General features: G+C 37.0%; 1 protein-coding gene across 1 annotated transcript in view; it reads left to right on the plus strand.

Moving 5' to 3' along the window:
• The window catches only part of LOC136856033 (major centromere autoantigen B-like), a 30737-nt gene extending 17047 nt beyond the window's left edge, over positions 1 to 13690 (plus strand). Inside the window, exon 4 of the mRNA XM_067133586.1 lies at positions 13588 to 13690. Within this exon, the coding sequence (XP_066989687.1) occupies positions 13588 to 13690 (103 nt within the window). The remainder of the gene's footprint in view (positions 1 to 13587) is intronic.
• Positions 13691 to 18513: the final 4823 nt, after the last annotated feature.

The following is an 18513-nucleotide window of genomic DNA, read 5'->3' on the forward strand; positions in this document are numbered from 1 at the left end:
AGAAGAGAGAGAGAGAGAGAGAGAGAGAGAGAGAGAGAGAGAGAGAGAGAGAGAGAGAGAGAGAGAGAAATTGAATATATTTATTCAAATATTGGATTACCAAAGCAATGAAGTTTTGTCCACTTCAATAGAAGCTGAGAGAGAGAGAGAGAGAGAGAGAGAGAGAGAGAGAGAGAGAGAGAGAGAGAGAGAGAGAGAGAGAAAACTAACTTCCATTCCCTTTATCCACTCGTTATTATTCTTCTTCTCTCGTTCGTCCATCTTCTTTGGGTTTCTGCCGGGCGACGCAGAAACATATAATTCGATCATTTATCTTCTTCTTGAGTTTCTATCTCATCTTCCTTACATTCTTCATTTCAGGCGTAGGATATTTCTGGGACCTCCTCCCTCCTCCTCCTCCTCCTCCTAAGGGGAAGGATGAATCCTCCAACAAAGGAGGTAGGAGGATTATTCCTCCTTTGCATCCTTTGTAGAATGGAAGGATCTCTCTCTTAGGAATCCTTACCTACCCCACAATCTATAGAAAACCCAAATGGGTCTGCCCACTCATGTTAATCTCTACTATACTTTCAACTTCCTCTCTTTTTCCACCCCATTTAAACACTCTCTCTCTCTCTCTCATAAGCAATAAACCAGTCGTGAAAACCCACCAGATTCACCAGACCAGAAACTCACCCAACCAAAAAATTAGATACATTTAATGATAAACATAAACAAACTTGAACTCTTTACGGAACTGCTGTCATTTAGGATGTGAAAGGACACATCTCCTGTTGTACAAAGTAACAGAAGACGAACACAGCCCCACCATTAACTGCCAAAGCCAATTACTCCCTTTCAAGACTTTCGGTGGTCGTCCTGGATGCATGAATGCACTTCTCTTTTTCAAACGGGGCCAGCCAGCTCTTCCAGAATTAAGTGTCAACATTCAACTCCCGCCATTAAAGGCTTCTTCCTCCCTTCCTTCCTACGAAGCCAGAGTTTCAGGGGAATAATTCTGGCCCAGAAATACTTTTTCCTTTTCCGAGGGGCGTCGCGGAATGCCAAACTTTCTCTTGGGGGCATTACGACGGAACAGTTCCTGCGCCTTTCTCTTGACAGTTCGAGAATGGGGAGGTTTCCCGAGTTAGTTTCAGTGGGGATTTCTTGTTTATTAGTTTTGTCCCTGGAGGAAATATACCAGCTTTTAATTTTCTGTAAAAGGAATGTTTGTCTGTCCCCACTTTTTCTGTCCACCCTCAGATCTTATTAAAAACTACTGAGGCTAGAGGGCTGCAAAGTGGTATGTTGATCATCCACCCTCCAATCATCACACATACAAAATTGCAGCCCTATAGCCTCAGCGGTTTTAATTTTATTTAAGGTTAAAGATTTGCCATAATCGCGCTTTTGGCAACGATATAGGCTAGGCCACCACCGGGTCGTGGTTAAAGTTTCATACAGAATTCTATTTAGTATATTTATATATACAGCATACAAAATTCTATCTAGTGTCTATACATACAGCATACAGAATTCTATCTAGTATCTATAACTAGTATCTGGTATCTGGTAACTAGTAAAGTCTGGTACACAGCAAGTTTAAATCCATCTCGATCTAAATCTTCATATCCTGGTACCCACAGGTGTGTCCACAAGTGTCTGCACAGGCGTTTGACAACTGATAGAGAGAGAGAGAGAGCCCACTTCAAACACCCCTCTATCTCTTCTCCTGCTTCTTCTTCTTCTTCTTCTTCTTCTTCTTCTTCTTCTTCTTATTCCTCATCTCGCTCCAGAAATGAGGCAAGATCAAATAGAGCTCGGGTCGATTGCAAAATTAAATGATCTCATCAAAGGGGAACATGAATGCTTCGAAACAAGAGATTCTGCTTCGATTACAAAAACGACTCTGACGTAGGTCTAGTGTTCTCCATCTTTCGCAACGGCTCTTCGGTCAGTCACTTTACTCGACTCAAAAGGTCGAGCTGAGATAACGAGGGTTGTAATAGGCATTTGCTTTTATGCTTCTGTGACTGGAGAGTCGATTCCTCAGTCGAGTGAGAGGTAATGTTCGTCGCATCTCTCTCAGAGACTTGGTGACTTGTTCACTCGTCTACAATGTCAGGTCAAAGGTCAAACAGAACGGAGCTCTAGTTTCTTGGCGAAATACTGATTAATGCTTCAAGAAACGGGGCTGATTCTTATATGAGAATTATCTTTGTTGAATTCTGAAGAACTCAGCTGGTATCAAAGAGTGAAATGTTAATTGATGATGCTTGGAAAAATACGAAAGGAACGGTGCCTGTAAACAAATGAAAGGAGGAAGTATTTAGAGATTCTTGGAAGAAAATACTAAACAAACGGCACCTGTCAACAAATGTAAAGAAGAATTAACTGATGATCTTGGGAAAAATTCGAAAGGAACAGTACCTGTCAACAAATGAAAGGTGGAGCTAATTGGTAATTCTGGGAAAAGTTCGAAAGAAACGGCACTTGTCAACAGTATTAGAAGCCTCGAGTTTCAATGCCTGTTCTCTCATACTTAAATAATTAAAGCAGTGATGAAAGAACTTGGATACAAAAGTATTTAATCAAGAACTCCATGGCTGAATTAATAAAAGGAACGTTTTATTCGGAATGACGTCAAGAAACAAGTAAAAATTTTCAAAAATGTTGAGTTAAAAAGAAAAAGAGCAAAAATCGTAACCTATTTCTCAAAGTGCATTACCGGAGTCTTCAATATTTCACGATAATCCCTTCCTCTCTCTCTCTCTCTCTCTCTCTCTCTCTCTCTCTCTCTCTCTCTCTCTCTCTCTCTCTCTCTCTCTCTCTCTCTCTCTCTCTCTCTCCTCAGTGAAAGAAACTTCTTCCTTGCAAGTATGTAAAGAAGCAAAGAATTTAAGAGTAAAATAAAACATTAAAACAATAACCTATTTCCCAAAATGTGCGAGACCCAGCCTTCAACATTTCACAATAATCCCTCTCTCTCTCTCTCTCTCTCTCTCTCTCTCTCTCTCTCTCTCTCTCGATCCTACCCCTCTTACGTAACTCATACAACATGCTGTGATATATATATATATACATATTCCTCTTCTCGAACCTGACTCCTGCCATAATTCTGTATCATAAGAAAGAACCTTTTTTTTCCCTGTCATGTAATATACCTCGACTGATTATGAAAGCTGACCTGTTTCCCAATGCAGCCGGGTTAAAAATCGCAGGTGAATTCCTCCCTCGCCCTCATTCGGGGACTTTTACCTAAGTGAGGAAGGGAACATTCATTTTTCATTAGGAGCTGAAGTAGGGTGATGTGTTTCCTGGAATCGAAGGTATATAAATATATATATATATAAATCTCTCTCTCTCTCTCTCTCTCTCTCTCTCTCTCTCTCTCTCTCTCTCTCTCAGTGACAGCAGGATACATTCAAACAACTTGTTATTGCATGTTGAACCATTTCTCTCTCTCTCTCTCTCTCTCTCTCTCTCTCTCTCTCTCTCTCTCAGTGACAGCAGGATTTCAAACTTGTCAAATCATTTCTGAGTTTATTCTCTCTCTCTCTCTCTCTGAGAAGCATTCTCTCTCATTTCTAACTCTCTCTCTCTCTCTCTCTCTCTCTCTCTCTCTCTCTCTCTCTCTCAAAGATTAATACGTTCAAAGTGTACCAACTTGTTAAATCATCCTGAGCAAATTCTCTCTCTCTCTCTCTCTCTCTCTCTCTCTCTCTCTCTCTCTCTCTCTCTCTCTCTCTCTCTCTCTGTTAATGATATATATTATTTTTGTACATTAAGTTAGGAAATAACTTCAACTCCTTCCTCAAACGCCTGTGGGAATGAGAGAAAAAACACCAGGAAGAACGAGATAGGGTTTGAAATTACCAGTCAAAAGTTGACTCAAAATAAATATACGATCTCGAGGCACAGTGAAAGATGGTGGAAGGTCTGTCAAGGTAAAATAAAACAAAAAATGAGATGTTATTCGTCTCGAAGTTCCCACATGACCCCACAAACTTTGGACGAGAAGCCTCAGGGCAATAATGTCTTAATGTCTCGCCTCGCGCGAATGGAATCATGGAGTCATGTCCTAATTTACTTTTCATTTTATTTTTATTTTTCACTACAGGAGAGAGAGAGAAAGAAAGAGAGAAAGAGAGAGAGAGAGAGAGACCGAGATTTCACAAGTTTTGATAAATTTCTGGAGTGAATAATTCGAGGTTAATTTTTCTACCACCCCAAAAAATAATTTCCCCAAAATGAGTCTTTGCTTTAAAAAACTTTGCATGTTTTTCCACATGGGATATTTCGGGTTTCTGGCAAAACACGACTCATTATTCTTCTCCATCTTCTTCTTCTTCTTCTTCCTTGTTAAGAGACTTCATAAAGCCCAAATCCAGGATTGCTTTTCGAAAATGAAGCTCAGGTCATCGTGGATCTGGCAACTAAGCGTAATATCACCAGATCTGCTCATGAAAGGTCATCATGCCTCTGGCAACTAAGCATAATATCACCAGATCTGCGTATGAAAGTTCATCATGCATCTGGCACCTGAGCATAATATCACCAAATCTGCTCATGAAAGGTCACCATGCATCTGGCAACTAAGCATAATATCACCAAATCTGCTCATGAAAGGTCATCATGCATCTGGAAACTGAGCATAATATCACCAGATCTGCTCATGAAAGGTCATCGTGCATCTGGCACCTGAGCATAATATCACCAAATCTGCTCATGAAAGGTCATCGTGCATCTGGCAACTAAGCATAATATCACCAAATCTGCTCATGAAAGGGCATCATGCATCTGGCAACTGACAATAATCCCACCAGATCTGCTCATGAAAGGGCATCGTGCATCTGGCAACTGAGCACAATCTCCCCAGATCTGCTCCGGTCATCAAAATTATGCAAAGACTCAGGACGAGGCGCAAACGTAGGTGCATTTGGCAACACTTATTTAAAATAAAATGCATCCTTGTAAGCGAGGAGGGTCGTATCCTGTGACAGGATAACTAGGAAAAAGAAAGGAGAGATTAAAGTTATTGAAACGAATTAGACCGGAAGATGATGATGATGATGATGATGGAAGAGATTTGTCAGCTAATGTGTCTATAAATATCTTCCAGGGAAGATTCTGCGAATGTAATTGAGAAAAGGATTAACTTCTGGACGATGTGAAGATAAAGAAAAGGGTTTTAATGGCAGATATTTTTGTCAGTTGCTATTATTATTATTATTTTTATTATTATTATTATTATTATTATTATTATTATTTTAGAAATATTGAGCAACAGAAATAAAGTGCTCTACGTGTGATATTCACACACACAGAGAGAGAGAGAGAGAGAGAGAGAGAGAGAGAGAAAATCAATGTACAAAGATACTTCTCAACTGATTTAACGTAATTACCGAAATCAAATGAAAAAATAAGCAAAAATACCACTCATTCTCGACAAAAGTTTCGGCCTATGACCTTTTAGAACATAAAAAAAAAAACTAAATAAAAATAAGGCAGAAAATCCCAACTGATTCCGAACATTTCCGACAAAACTCCCGAATCCGGACGATAAAAACCTGACACGCGTTTCACAAAGTTATTCGAAAATAGTCGATAAAATCTGAAACATATTCGAGTCCTTTCGGAGTTCGAATGGGTTTTTCGAGCTTATTAATGAGGCAAGTTTTAAAAATGTTTGTCGGCCTTTGATGTCTCCGGGAATAAACATTATTTCCACACGTGTGGCGACAGACACACACACAGGAATGATACAACACGCGCGAACGTGAAGAAAAGAAATAAAGAGTGAAGCGTGTTACCAACATGTCACCAACATGTCGCCTACATGTCATAAACATGTTGGCAACTTATTGCTTAAATGTCAGCAACAAGTTTGCAAATTTTTGCTTACATGTCACAAACACATTTGCAACTTATTGCTTATGGGTTGCCAATCCATCATTAAATTATCACCTACATGTCATGAACATGCCAGCAACATTTCACTGACATTTCACAAACATTTTATCAACATATCAATGACATGTCACCAACAAATCGACAACCTGTCACCAACTTATCATCACAAACATGTTGAAAACAAGTCGGGCAATTACGCAGCAGAATAAGAATGATAATAGTATCTTACATGTCATCAACACATCAGCAACATATCACTAACATGTCACCAACAAATTGACAACTTATCACCAACATATCACAAACATGTTGAAAACAAGTCGTCGTAAAGGCAAAGTAGTGCCCCACTTAGCACTGGGGCCACTTGGGAGAGAGAGAGAGAGAGAGAGAGAGAGAGAGAGAGAGAGAGAGAGAGAGAGAGAGAGAGAGAGAGAATGACAAAAGCCCTCTTTTTACTTTTCGGGATTCTGGGCTTTGCAGCCCCAGTGAAGTGGGAGGCTTGGGGGAGATGAAATACGATAATTTTCCGAAGGAAGGTATGATAACTGGCACTTAAGGGGAGAAATGCGATAAGTTTTAGAGTAATGTACGATAACCCGCAGTTGAGAGAGAAATACGACGGTGTCGGAAAAGATTGCAGGATAGTGTTCGGGAGATGAGTCTGCTTCTCCCGTTATTGATTTTGTCTCTTTATTTTTCACCTTCTTTATTCCTCACTGTCTCTTCGTATTCATTTTTAGCGTTGCTGTACGTTAAGAAGTGATATATACACCCTTCCTTACACAGATTTTGATTTTATTTATGCTAACTCAAGGAATTCTCTGATTCGCCTGCAAAAATATCTACTGGAACTATCTGTCGGCCGTGACATCACAACACGATTTGCAAAAATGATAAACAATCATGACAGAATTTTCTTTAATTAATATTCCAGGAACCTGAGTCATTTAAAACGCATAGAAATCTTTTAACTACTTCATATATTGTTGAAAGCTTCCGTAATAAAATTCAGTCATGTGTTATCCCATGAATATAAACCCTGACAGCGATTAATGACATGTCTAAAAGAATGTTCTGAACCGCGGAAACTTTGGACAAGTTTAATTAAACTCACCTGGATGGATATCCATACGTTTATCAGCAACTCCAGGTGTCCTGAAAATATAAAATAAAAGATAATTTGAAAAAAATGGTAATCCTACCTCCTAATCCCACTAAACACCCACACTAATCAAACTACAAAGTCAATGTGGAAAGCAGATTTCACAGATTAAACCAACCACACAAGAGAAGGCAGGTTAACTTAATACATCTGACATTTGCTGCAAGCACTCTTCAAACACTCACCATTTACACTTCAAGCAATTAAAACTTCACGATGGCCAGTGGTGCTTTTTTAAAACCACTTCACGAGTAGTGAAGGCACACGTTTAACGAGGAACAAACGAATGTTGTGTGTGTGTTCCAGAGAGGAGACGGGGACTAACTCCAAGTTTAGAAGAAGTTGAAAACAATTGCCTCTCTTTGTCTCAGCAAAAGGACAAATAGATATAAAATAATGGGTGAGAGTAAAGGTGCATTCACACTACAGTCAAATTTGTTATCGACATGTTGCCAACTAATTCTTTACATGTCATCAACTTGTTGGCAACTTCTTGTTTACATGTCATCAACTTGTTGTCAACTAGTTGTTTAAATGTCACCAACATGTTGGCAATTCATTGTCTATATGTCACTTACATGTCATCAACATGTTGGCAACTTATTGTTTGCATGCCATCAACATGTTGGAAACTTATTGTCTACAAGTATCAACATGATGGTAACTAAGCCCTTACACATCATCAACCTCTTGGTACCTTATTGTTCACATGCCAACAACATGTTGGCAACTAATTGCTTACTTGCCCTCAACATGTTGGTAACTAATTGCTTACTTGCCATCAACATGTTGGCAACTTATTGTTTATATAGCATCAATACGTTGGCAACTAACTGCTTACGTGTTGTCATCACGTTGACAAATTGTGGCCTACATATCATAAACAGGTTGAAAACATGTCGACAACCTTTGGTAAATACATACATACATGTACTATGAGTGCTGGTTTAAAGTGTTATCAATATATGTTAAGAAACAGCCAGAAAAGGGAGAGAGAGAGAGAGAGAGAGAGAGAGAGAGAGAGAGAGAGAGAGAGAGTCAGGGCAATGATCCCTCTCAGTTCAACGAGCGCATGATACTTATCAAAACTCAAAAACTAAACTCCCAAACGCAGCAAAGTTACTGCATTCCCATCATTCCCGAAACAGCTCACGCGTTGATTCCAGCCAAGCGAGCCTCCCTCTCTCTCTCTCTCTCTCTCTCTCTCTCTCTCTCTCTCTCTCTCTGTGTGCTTTACAGATAATTCCCAATTTCCCAAAATCCCAGATTCCTGGGAATGACAAAAGCTGTCAGGAACAGGGTTCATCTAACAAGTTTCCCAGGGGGGAGAGGTGGGAGGGTGTTAGGGGGGGATTCCCACACCCTGGAATTGTAGCCCAGAGAATGAAGGCTACTTTGAAAATGGCTGTGGCTTATCTGGTTTTGTTGTCTGGGAGGAAATCCTTCTCATATTTTAATCTTCCTTTTATCCTGCTCTTCTGAATATTGAAATTAAATAAAAAGATAAAGAACGTGATTTTTGATTCATATTTAGACATAAATTGATGCATAATCCAAACAATATCAATAAAATATATAAGTAATCATTCAAACATTTCCACCTTGTGTGACAGAAATGGTAATGAACTTCAGTGCCAACTGAGAGATATTACCCAGAATTATATTTTGGTCCAAAATATAATTAAATATTACCTTAAACTTTAAGAACAATTTGTTGTCTTATAGAGATAATAATTATAGACACTAATTACAGAATTTTAAGACAAATGAAGGTGTATGAATTATTATTCCCATGAAGATCTGCAAGAATAGTTGATTGCAACTTGCAACAGGCATCAAGAGCTTGTTGCAAGCATTGTTGGCTTTCAGTAAGGCAAATAAGAATGAATGATATTAATATAAAGCAATATTTATCATAAATTGACAAAAAAATGGAGGCGCTTTGAATAGAAAAATATTGTCATATCAAAAAGTTCAATCTGAGGAGAAAAGTTGTACATTTAAGAATGAACATGTTGATGATGTGTAGACAATAATTTGCCAATATGTTGACAACATGTAGACAATAAGTTGCCAACAGGTTGACGACATGTAGACAACGAATTGGCAACATGTTGATGACATGTAAAAAATAAGTTGCCAACATGTTGATGATGTGTAAGTGATTAGTACCAATGTGTTGATACATGTAGACAATAAGTTGCCAACATGCTGATGACATGTAGACAATAAGTTGCCAACATGTTGATGACATGTAAGTGACATGTAGACAATAAATTGCCAACATGTTGATGACATTTAAACAATTAGTTGACAACAAGTTGATGACATGTAATCAATAAGTTGTCAAGAAGTTGATGCCCTGTAAACAATTACGAATGAACTTTGTCTTCAATCAGTTCCTTGAGTCAAAAGAAGAAGAAGAAGGAGAGAGAGAGAGAGAGAGAGAGAGAGAGAGAGAGAGAGAGAGAGAGAGAGAGAGAGAGAGAGAGCACACAAAAGGATGAAAATCCGTAATGAGGCGAAAACTTTCGCAATTCTAATCTTCTGGAAACCTGAGAAGCTAATTTATAGAACGAGAGGATGCTGTATCTGTCTCTCTCTCTCTCTCTCTCTCTCTCTCTCTCTCTCTCTCTCTCTCTGTGTGTGTCAGCCTGTCTATCGCTCAAGTCCCTGTTCGTTTCATAATTTGATTGCACTTGGATAAACGATTTCTGATTTGGTCAGAAAGCATTAAAACTTTTAAAAGTTTCAGTCAGGTTCAAAATATAGTTTCCAAATCTAAATCAAATCATCAATGAAACATTATTATTATTATTATTATTATTATTATTATTATTATTATTATTATTATTATTATTATTATTATTATTATTATTATTACATCAAAATAACATTCTAAACCCATTTACAAGACCAAACCAAACCCACTATCACAGAAATATATTTCAAAATGATTTAAATGATTTAAAACAATTTCCCCAAAACAACATTCTATGCCGCCTGAGTTTCCAAGTCGTTGATTTTAACTGAGGTCTCTTGAATCTGCTCCAACGAGGGTCCTCGTTAGGCACAGCAATTAACTACAATGTGATCCAGGTCTTAATTGGTTCTTGATCGTAAGTACTGGGGGCACTGCCACCAGCCCCTAAAAGATTTGGGAACGTGTGTATGTGTGTGTGTATATATATATATATATATATATATATATATATATATATATATATATATATATATATATATATATATATATATATATATATATATATAATATAATATATATACTTTTTTTGGGGTTAGCAAATTCTGCAGGAACTAGAATATATAAAATTATTCACTAATCTAAAATAAGAACTTTCGAAAATCCATATTCATAATTGCCTTGTGTCCAAACAATTGCTTTTCCATTTCATAAATTATCAATGTAAATTTATGAAGAACTTATCCCTCAAATACATTTTTCAAATCAATTCAAAACTGAAAGTTACAGATATAATTAATATCTGTCATGGCTGTAAAAAAATTAACATAAAATGTTTATTTATGCTAGAATGCTCTCAAACCCCAATTCTAAAGGAAACTATAAATATAACCTAAGTACGTACTCTCCGATATGTCTTCATAAAGTACAGGATATTCTCCCATACATTTTATTTATGATTTCCTGACTATTAGACTAATATATATCATGTTTATTTACTGATTATAATTGAGCAGGAACTGAGAGAGAGAGAGAGAGAGAGAGAGAGAGAGAGAGAGAGAGAGAGAGAGAGAGAGAGAGAGAGAGAGAGAGAGATTAAGCAGGAACTGAGAGAGAGAGAGAGAGAGAGAGAGAGAGAGAGAGAGAGAGAGAGAGAGAGAGAGAGAGAGAGATGAACTTGTTATCTTACTAGATTATTCAATCCTGTTTTAAGACATAATAACGAGAGAGAGAGAGAGAGAGAGAGAGAGAGAGAGAGAGAGAGAGAGAGAGAGAGAGAGAGAGAGAGTTTTGTTTACGCTAAATTATTAAAGCCTTGAGCAGCCCGTAAAAGAGAGAGAGAGAGAGAGAGAGAGAGAGAGAGAGAGAGAGAGAGAGAGAGAGAGAGAGAGTTTCAAGAAGAATAACGAGAGAGAGAGAGAGAGAGAGAGAGAGAGAGAGAGAGAGAGAGATGGCTTCAAGTTCCCCCAAGACTCTGAACACAAGCAATCATGTTTCTAATGCTTAACAAAACATTTCCCTTTTTAAATCCCACAAAAAAAAAAAAAAAATTGGCAAAAACCCTCGAGAACTTCCTCTAAAGTATTCTGAATCCTTCCTCTGCTAAAATACATAAAATATTTTAGTGGGGAGAGAGAAATGAACATTTTCAAATCTGCTCTGAAGCTGTACTTTTGTGTAAGTCTTATTTTTCAAACCAACATAATCCCTTGAAATGACTTCTTGACATTCTGTAAAAGTTTCGTTCCCACGGGCTTTATTTCTGTCGAATAATGCTTCGCCAATGTTTACAGAAAAGGAGGGAAATCAGGAGAGAGAGAGAGAGAGAGAGAGAGAGAGAGAGAGAGAGAGAGAGAGAGAGAGAGAGAGAGAATTTCCACCAGAAGACTGCCATCAAAGATATTGGCAACGGGTCACATTCAGGCCCGAGAACCACTGGTGGGATTTTGAGAGAGAGAGAGAGAGAGAGAGAGAGAGAGAGAGAGAGAGAGAGAGAGAGAGAGAGAAAATGAATGACAAATCACTGAAAAACATAATAATTCATTTACACTCAAAATCATACCTAAACTCATTCACCACAACAAAACAAGCTTTTGATGAATGAATGAATAAATGAATAAGTATGGAGACTGAACAATGCATAATAGCAACAGGAAACTAAAAAATCCCATAAAAAATAATGAATAGAGTTTGCCAGCAGAGGGGAAACTAGATTAAATGTGAGGGGAATCAGTTGATAAATCAGAGGAGTGGGTGATTAAAAAACTAGACGTTGGAGATTCAAAACATGTAAATAATTTGGTATTTTTTACCACCTAAAATAAATATTTGTTTCCTCAAAATAAATATTTTTTCACTTAAAATATATATTCTTTTCCTTAAAATGAATATTTTTTCCGTTAAAATAAACATTTTTCCATTAAAATTAATATTTTTTCACTTAAAATAAATATTTTTCACTTAAAATAAAAATTTTTCCCTTAAAATAAATATTTTTCCCTTAAAATTAATATTTTTCCCTAAAATATTTTTCCCTTAAAATACATATTTTTCCATTAAAATAAATATTTTCCCCTTAGAATAGAAACTTTTTTCCAAGTAAAAAAAAATAACAAAATCCCATTTAACAAGCTCAGAAAAATCACACAATCACATTTATTTAATCTCACTAACAGATAAACAGCTTCGAGAATCATTTACCAAGTCAGAAAAATAACAAAATCACATTTATTTAATCTCAGTAACAAATAAAAATGTTTCGAGAATCATTTACCTAGTCAGAAAAATCACAAAATCCAATTTATCTAACTTCAGTGACAAATAAAAAGCTTCACGAAGCATTTACCACGCCCAAAAAATCACAAAATCCCATTTATTTAGCTTCAGTCACAAATAAAAAGCTTCAAGAAGCATTTACAACGCCCAAGAAATCCCCAAAACAACTCAATAACAAATAACAAATAACTGGAGACAAAAAATAATCTTAGACTTGTCCCCACCATCAAAGTCGTCTAGAAGTCGTCCAAGTCAGAGTCCTCGTTCAACTGGAAGTACAAGAGAGAGAGAGAGACTTTCCATCTTTAAACGTCTCCATGGCAACCGGACTGTTTATACTTTGCTCTTTCTACAGTTCGAGTGATCAGTAAACTGATCTACGAAGTGATGGGACTATCAGGTATCAGGCGAGAGTGGGAGGTTTGATAGTCTGTTCCAGGAAGGATAACTGGGAGTCTGGAATGGTCTGGAAAGGTCTGGGATGGTCTGGAGGTGAGAGTGGGAGGGATCTGGTTTGCTAGTCTGTTCCAGGAAGGATAACGGGTCTGGGATGGTCTGGAAAGGTCTGGAATGGTCTGGAAAACTCACAGGTCCATCAGAGGCTTTTGGGTTTTATTTACAAATATTTTAGGTCGACCAGAGTCCTTTGATTTATAATCATAAATATTTTTAGGTCTACCAGAGACTGGAATTATACTGATAAATATTTCTGGGCGACCAGAAACTCTGGAATATTGCTCATGAATATTTTCAGGTCAACCAGAAACTCTGGAATTATCTTTATAAATATTCTGAGGTCGACCAAAGTCTGGAATTTTGTTTATAAATATTTTGAGGTCTACAAGAAATTTTATATTGAGTCTAAACGGTATTATCTACTCTTTCAGTTTCCTTCTCACTCTACCAGCCAGGGCAACTGGTTCGATTCTATCCTACGCACGACATAAAGAGATAATGACTTGATAGAACCTAGCCCCCCCCCCAGAGGGTAACTTTACCCAGTAATTTCCGTCGATCCAAATCTCACCCCGTGACGAAATCCCTCTCTGGTTCCAAGTCCTCGACCATGGGAGAGAGAAGAAGAAGAAGAAGAAGAAGAAGAAGAAGAAGAAGAAGAAGAAGAAGAAGAAGAAGAAGAAGAAGAAGAAGAAGAAGAATAAATAATGATGATAAATGAAAAAATATTGCCAGGGATGAAAGGAAATCTGTGTAAACGTACGAGAATCTCGTTTACGTTCTTGAAATCCTTCTTGAAATCCTTCTTGAAGTTCAAGAAGAAGAAGAAGAAGAAGAAGAAGAAGAAGAAGCAGGTCTTACTGTGTCTCAGACAAAAACAGTGGTTCAATCCTCCATTCTCTGAGCAAGAGAAATCTCCTGCGTTTAATTGTTCTGTTTGTGAGCAAGGAACAAAACAAGGATTGTTTATACTTGTTATATTGACGTCGGAATTGTTTACATCAATTCCTAATATTGTACAGAACCAAGAATTGTCAATTCTTCTTTACTCTCGCCAAGAGAAACCTTCTCTGTTTATTTGTTGTGTTTGTGAACAAGGAAACAAAAAAGAAGTGTGAAGCTATTTTATACAAAAAAATAAGTGTGAAATTTTTTTATATTAAACAAAAAATCTTCTAAATTCATAATTTTGCAACTAATGTAAACATATTTTTCTTATTTCCTAACAACTGATATCTCTACTTTCTGTATTTCCTGTTATCTTCTGTAATTTCTTTTAAATGAACACTATGATATTCTGTGGAAGCTTGAATAATAATAATAATAATAATAATAATAATAATAATAATAATAATAATAATAATAATAATAATAATTTTCATTTGGTTTTGGGCCATCTGATCAAAAATTCGAAAAAAACTTTATGGAAAAAAAACGTTTATAGAAAAAAACGACAAAACGTTTCTGGGAAAAAACGTTCATGGGAAAACACTCATGGGAAAAAACGTTCATGGGAAAAAACGTTTCCGCTCTCTCTCTCTCTCCCCCCCCCCAAAAAAAAAGTGGCTCTGGGAATATTCTATATAGAACGCTTCAGAAATTATTAGAAGGGAATTTTAGCATAACTTTTGGTGGGTTTGGGTTGGGGGAGGGGGTTTATGGGGCTTATGAGGAGTTATGGGGGGAGGGGAGGGGAGGAGGCCATAATATAAGAGGCACTTGCACTAAGTGCCGCGGCACTTTGAAAGTGTTTATCAGCAGACGATATATTCCGGGGGAGAGACGATGCATTTTGGGAAATTCTTTTCAATATTCTGGAGCAGTTCATTTATCTGTTGTGCAAATCTCTCTCTCTCTCTCTCTCTCTCTCTCTCTCTCTCTCTCTTCTCTGTTTCTTTCTCTTTCTCTCTCTCTTTCATTTTCTCTTTCTCTGTTCCCCCCCCTCTCTCTCTCTCTCTCTCTGTTTCTCTTTCTCTGTTTCCTGTCTCTCTCTCTCTCTCTCCCTCTCTCTCTCTCTCTCTCTCTCCCCTCTGTTTCTCTCTCTCTCTCCCTCTCTATCTCTCTCTCTCTCTCTCTGTTTCTCTCTCTCTCTCTGTTTCTCTCTCTCTCCTCCCTCCCTCTGTTTCTCTCTCTCTCTCTCTCTCTCTCTCTCTCTCTCTCCTCTCTCCCCCCCCACAACATTAACTCGCAATTTTCACTGTGACGCCACATTATGATCATAAGGTAATCAATCAACCTCTCTCTCTCTCTCTCTCTCTCTCTCTCTCTCTCTCTCTCTCTCTCCTTATAACTCAAGTTTGCCTAAGGTTTCTTTTGATGGAGTAATTATGAGTTCGGGATCGAGTTAAATAATCTAAAGAAAATTCAAATAATTCATTCAAATAACTAAATAATTTCTCATTTACTTTACTTGTTCTGTTCCCCGTCATTTTCTGTGTTTTCTGTGACAGATAATGACAGGTCATATTTACATATTATATATATATATATATAATTATATAAATATAAATAAATAAATAAATATATATATATATATATATATATATATATATATATATATATATATATATATATATATGTATATGTATATATTTATAAAGAGAAAGAGAGAGAGAGAGAGAGAGAGAGAGAGAGAGAGAGAGAGAGAGAGAGTTCTCCCCTTGCCTTAAAGTACAGTTTGTTTACCAAACAAGACTCTCATTTTGGACTCCAAGAAAAACCATATTTTTTGTTTTTCTTAAAAAAAACAATGGTTCCTTTCTTCCTTCCCAGCAAAAACCAACAGCTTTATTTTTTTTAAGAACGGTTCCTCTCTTTCTTTCCTCCCAACAAAGGACAAACAAAGACCGTAATGGCTTTCTTATAAAGTCACTTTTGAGAAACAGCACTCGCTTTCTCCTTTAGGAATAAAAAAAACAGAGTTTTTGTGAAGCATATTGCTTTCAGGAATATCTCCTAAGGACTCCCTGATTTCAAAACAAGTAGAAAGTTATCAAACGTTACTTTCTTAAAGAAAGTGAAATATAATCAAACATTACTTTCTAAAATAAAGTGAAATATGTTAAAAATATATTGCAGCCTTTAAGTAGAAAGTTGCTCAAACATTACTTTCTAAAAGAAAGTGAAATACAAGTTGAAAATATATATATAACACCCTTCAAGTAGACACTCACTCAAACACCACTCTCTAAACTGGCCAATAAAACTTTCCCTGAACGAAAAAAATAACTTTCATTTGGTACTTTCACTGCTTCCAATCGTAGACAAACGACCTACTAAACCAACCTAGGATACTTTTCTTGTATCACGAGAGGTTTGGAGAGGTCACAATGGGTCAGAAGAGGTTACAATGGGTCAGGAGAGGTTAGGAGAGGTCACAAGAGGTCAGGGGAGGTCACAATGGGCCAGGAGAGGTTACAATGGGTCACTAGAGGTCAAGAGAGACCAGGAAGAGTCAAAAGAGGTCACAATGGGTCAGGAGAGATTACAATGGGTCACTAGAGGTCAGGAGAGTGCAGGAGAGGTAATGATGGGTCACCAGAGGTCACAAGGGGTCAGGAGAAGTTAGGAGAGGTTTCAATGGGTCAGGAGAGGTTACAATGGATCAGGAGAGGTCACAGTGGGTCAGGAGAGGTAATGATGGGTCACAAGAGGTCACAAGGGGTCAGGAGAGGTTACAAGAGGTCAAGAGAGGTCAGGAGAGATCACTCGAATCTCGCGGCCTTATAAGTTCCACTGATTACCTTCCGATTGGCATCTAATTACCACGGAATTAATGGGTAATTGGCCCAGTTAATTGCCTCTCAGCCTGCCAATGGGTGTTTCAATAGGGATCCTATCGATAAGTCCTCGAAGTTATTGTTTTGCCCGGGACGCGGGGGAATGTTTTGTCGCGCAATGGGCGTGCAAGGGACGTGCAAAGGATGTGCAATGGACGTGCAATGGACGTGCAATGGTCGTGCAATGGACGTGCACTGGACATGCAATGGTCTTGTAGAAGAATGTTTTTCAGTACAGAAAGTATCTTAAAAAACGAGAAAGTCTCTCCAATTTTTCAATGAGAGGTTACGAAACATTATTGGAACACGAGCTTCGAAAACAGCAGGAGAAAATAAACTGTTTGAAAACATCGATAAATACGAGATATGATTTAAATCTTTATCTTGAAAAATAAGCTCAAATAAGCCAATTTAAAAATACAATCGCACACCAAAGAATCGTTTTTACGTATGAATTCAAACCCAAGATTAACAAAAATTTTCAGCAAATAAACGTAGCAGAATTATAAACAGGTCCTTTTATTCCATTCGAAACACACGATTCTTTCAAAAAGATTAAAATAATCTCCAGCCGCGCTTTTCCAGATCAGTCTTGTAACTTTTTCATTCCCTAATCTGCAAATTCCTGGGAATTTTTATTTTTCGGGAATCCTGACTGGAATTCCAAGCAGAAGGAATGAAAATCGCCTCTCGAGGAATTCTGAAGACTATGATATTCTCGGTGGGACAAGAGACCTTCAGTCTGATTCGTCTGAGATCTCATTAGTGAAGACTGCTTTCGTCCAGTTTGATAAAGATGGAGCCTTCACCTTTTTTTTTTTTTATTCCATGACATTTGTCGAGATTTCTGATGACGGGATTCAGAAAATGAAGGAGGGAAGTTTATCTTTTTATTTTATTGCTTTGATGTTCTTTGGGACATTGGAGGGAATATTGTTGGAACCGTGACGTCATTTCCTTTGAGACAATGGGGAGAATAATATTGGAACCATTACGCCATTTCCTTCGAGACTGTTGAGAGAATGATATTGGAACCACGACTTCATATCATTACTAAATTGTACAGGAAATGTATATTTTATCCACATTACAACTTAAATTATTCTGTATGTCTACAGATGCTTGTTCGTGCATATATTAGCTTGCACCTTAAATATACAGGGGACAGAATTTGAAATTTAAACTCTAAAATGATATGGAATCAGTAAGACTTTTAAAAAGACGTAAATAAACATGTTTCTTCGGATAACCAGACAAATAAATAGTTTCAGAGAGAGGATGATAAATGAATATATAAATAAATATAGACGAAAAGGTGTACAAAAATCTATCAAAAATATATCTGACATTATAAACAAAGACATACTCCTTTCTGCCAATCCAAACATAATATGATTTAGTCTGTTACTTGATCATAATTAGTACAAAAATCATTCTGACTCATATCAAATATTAATTTTAATTCCCCACATTTTTTCCAAGAAACTTACGCAACATGTCGGATGCAATGCTACATTGTTGCACAGTTGGAGTAATAATAATTCCATTGTTGCTTGAACTTTTTATGACATGAAATATACATTTTTTATGATGTGAAGTATTCGACTCTTCAGAGTAAAGGTATTAAGCATTGTACTGTATTGTAATTTATTGTATTGTATTGTTTATTGTCAATGCATTGTTTGAATTGTTACTTCCTGGTTCACACTGAGCATCAAAGTCTGTAGAAAAATAAAAATATAAAAATT

This window comes from Macrobrachium rosenbergii, chromosome 34, assembly GCF_040412425.1.
Source record: "Macrobrachium rosenbergii isolate ZJJX-2024 chromosome 34, ASM4041242v1, whole genome shotgun sequence".
NCBI lineage: Eukaryota > Metazoa > Arthropoda > Malacostraca > Decapoda > Palaemonidae > Macrobrachium > Macrobrachium rosenbergii.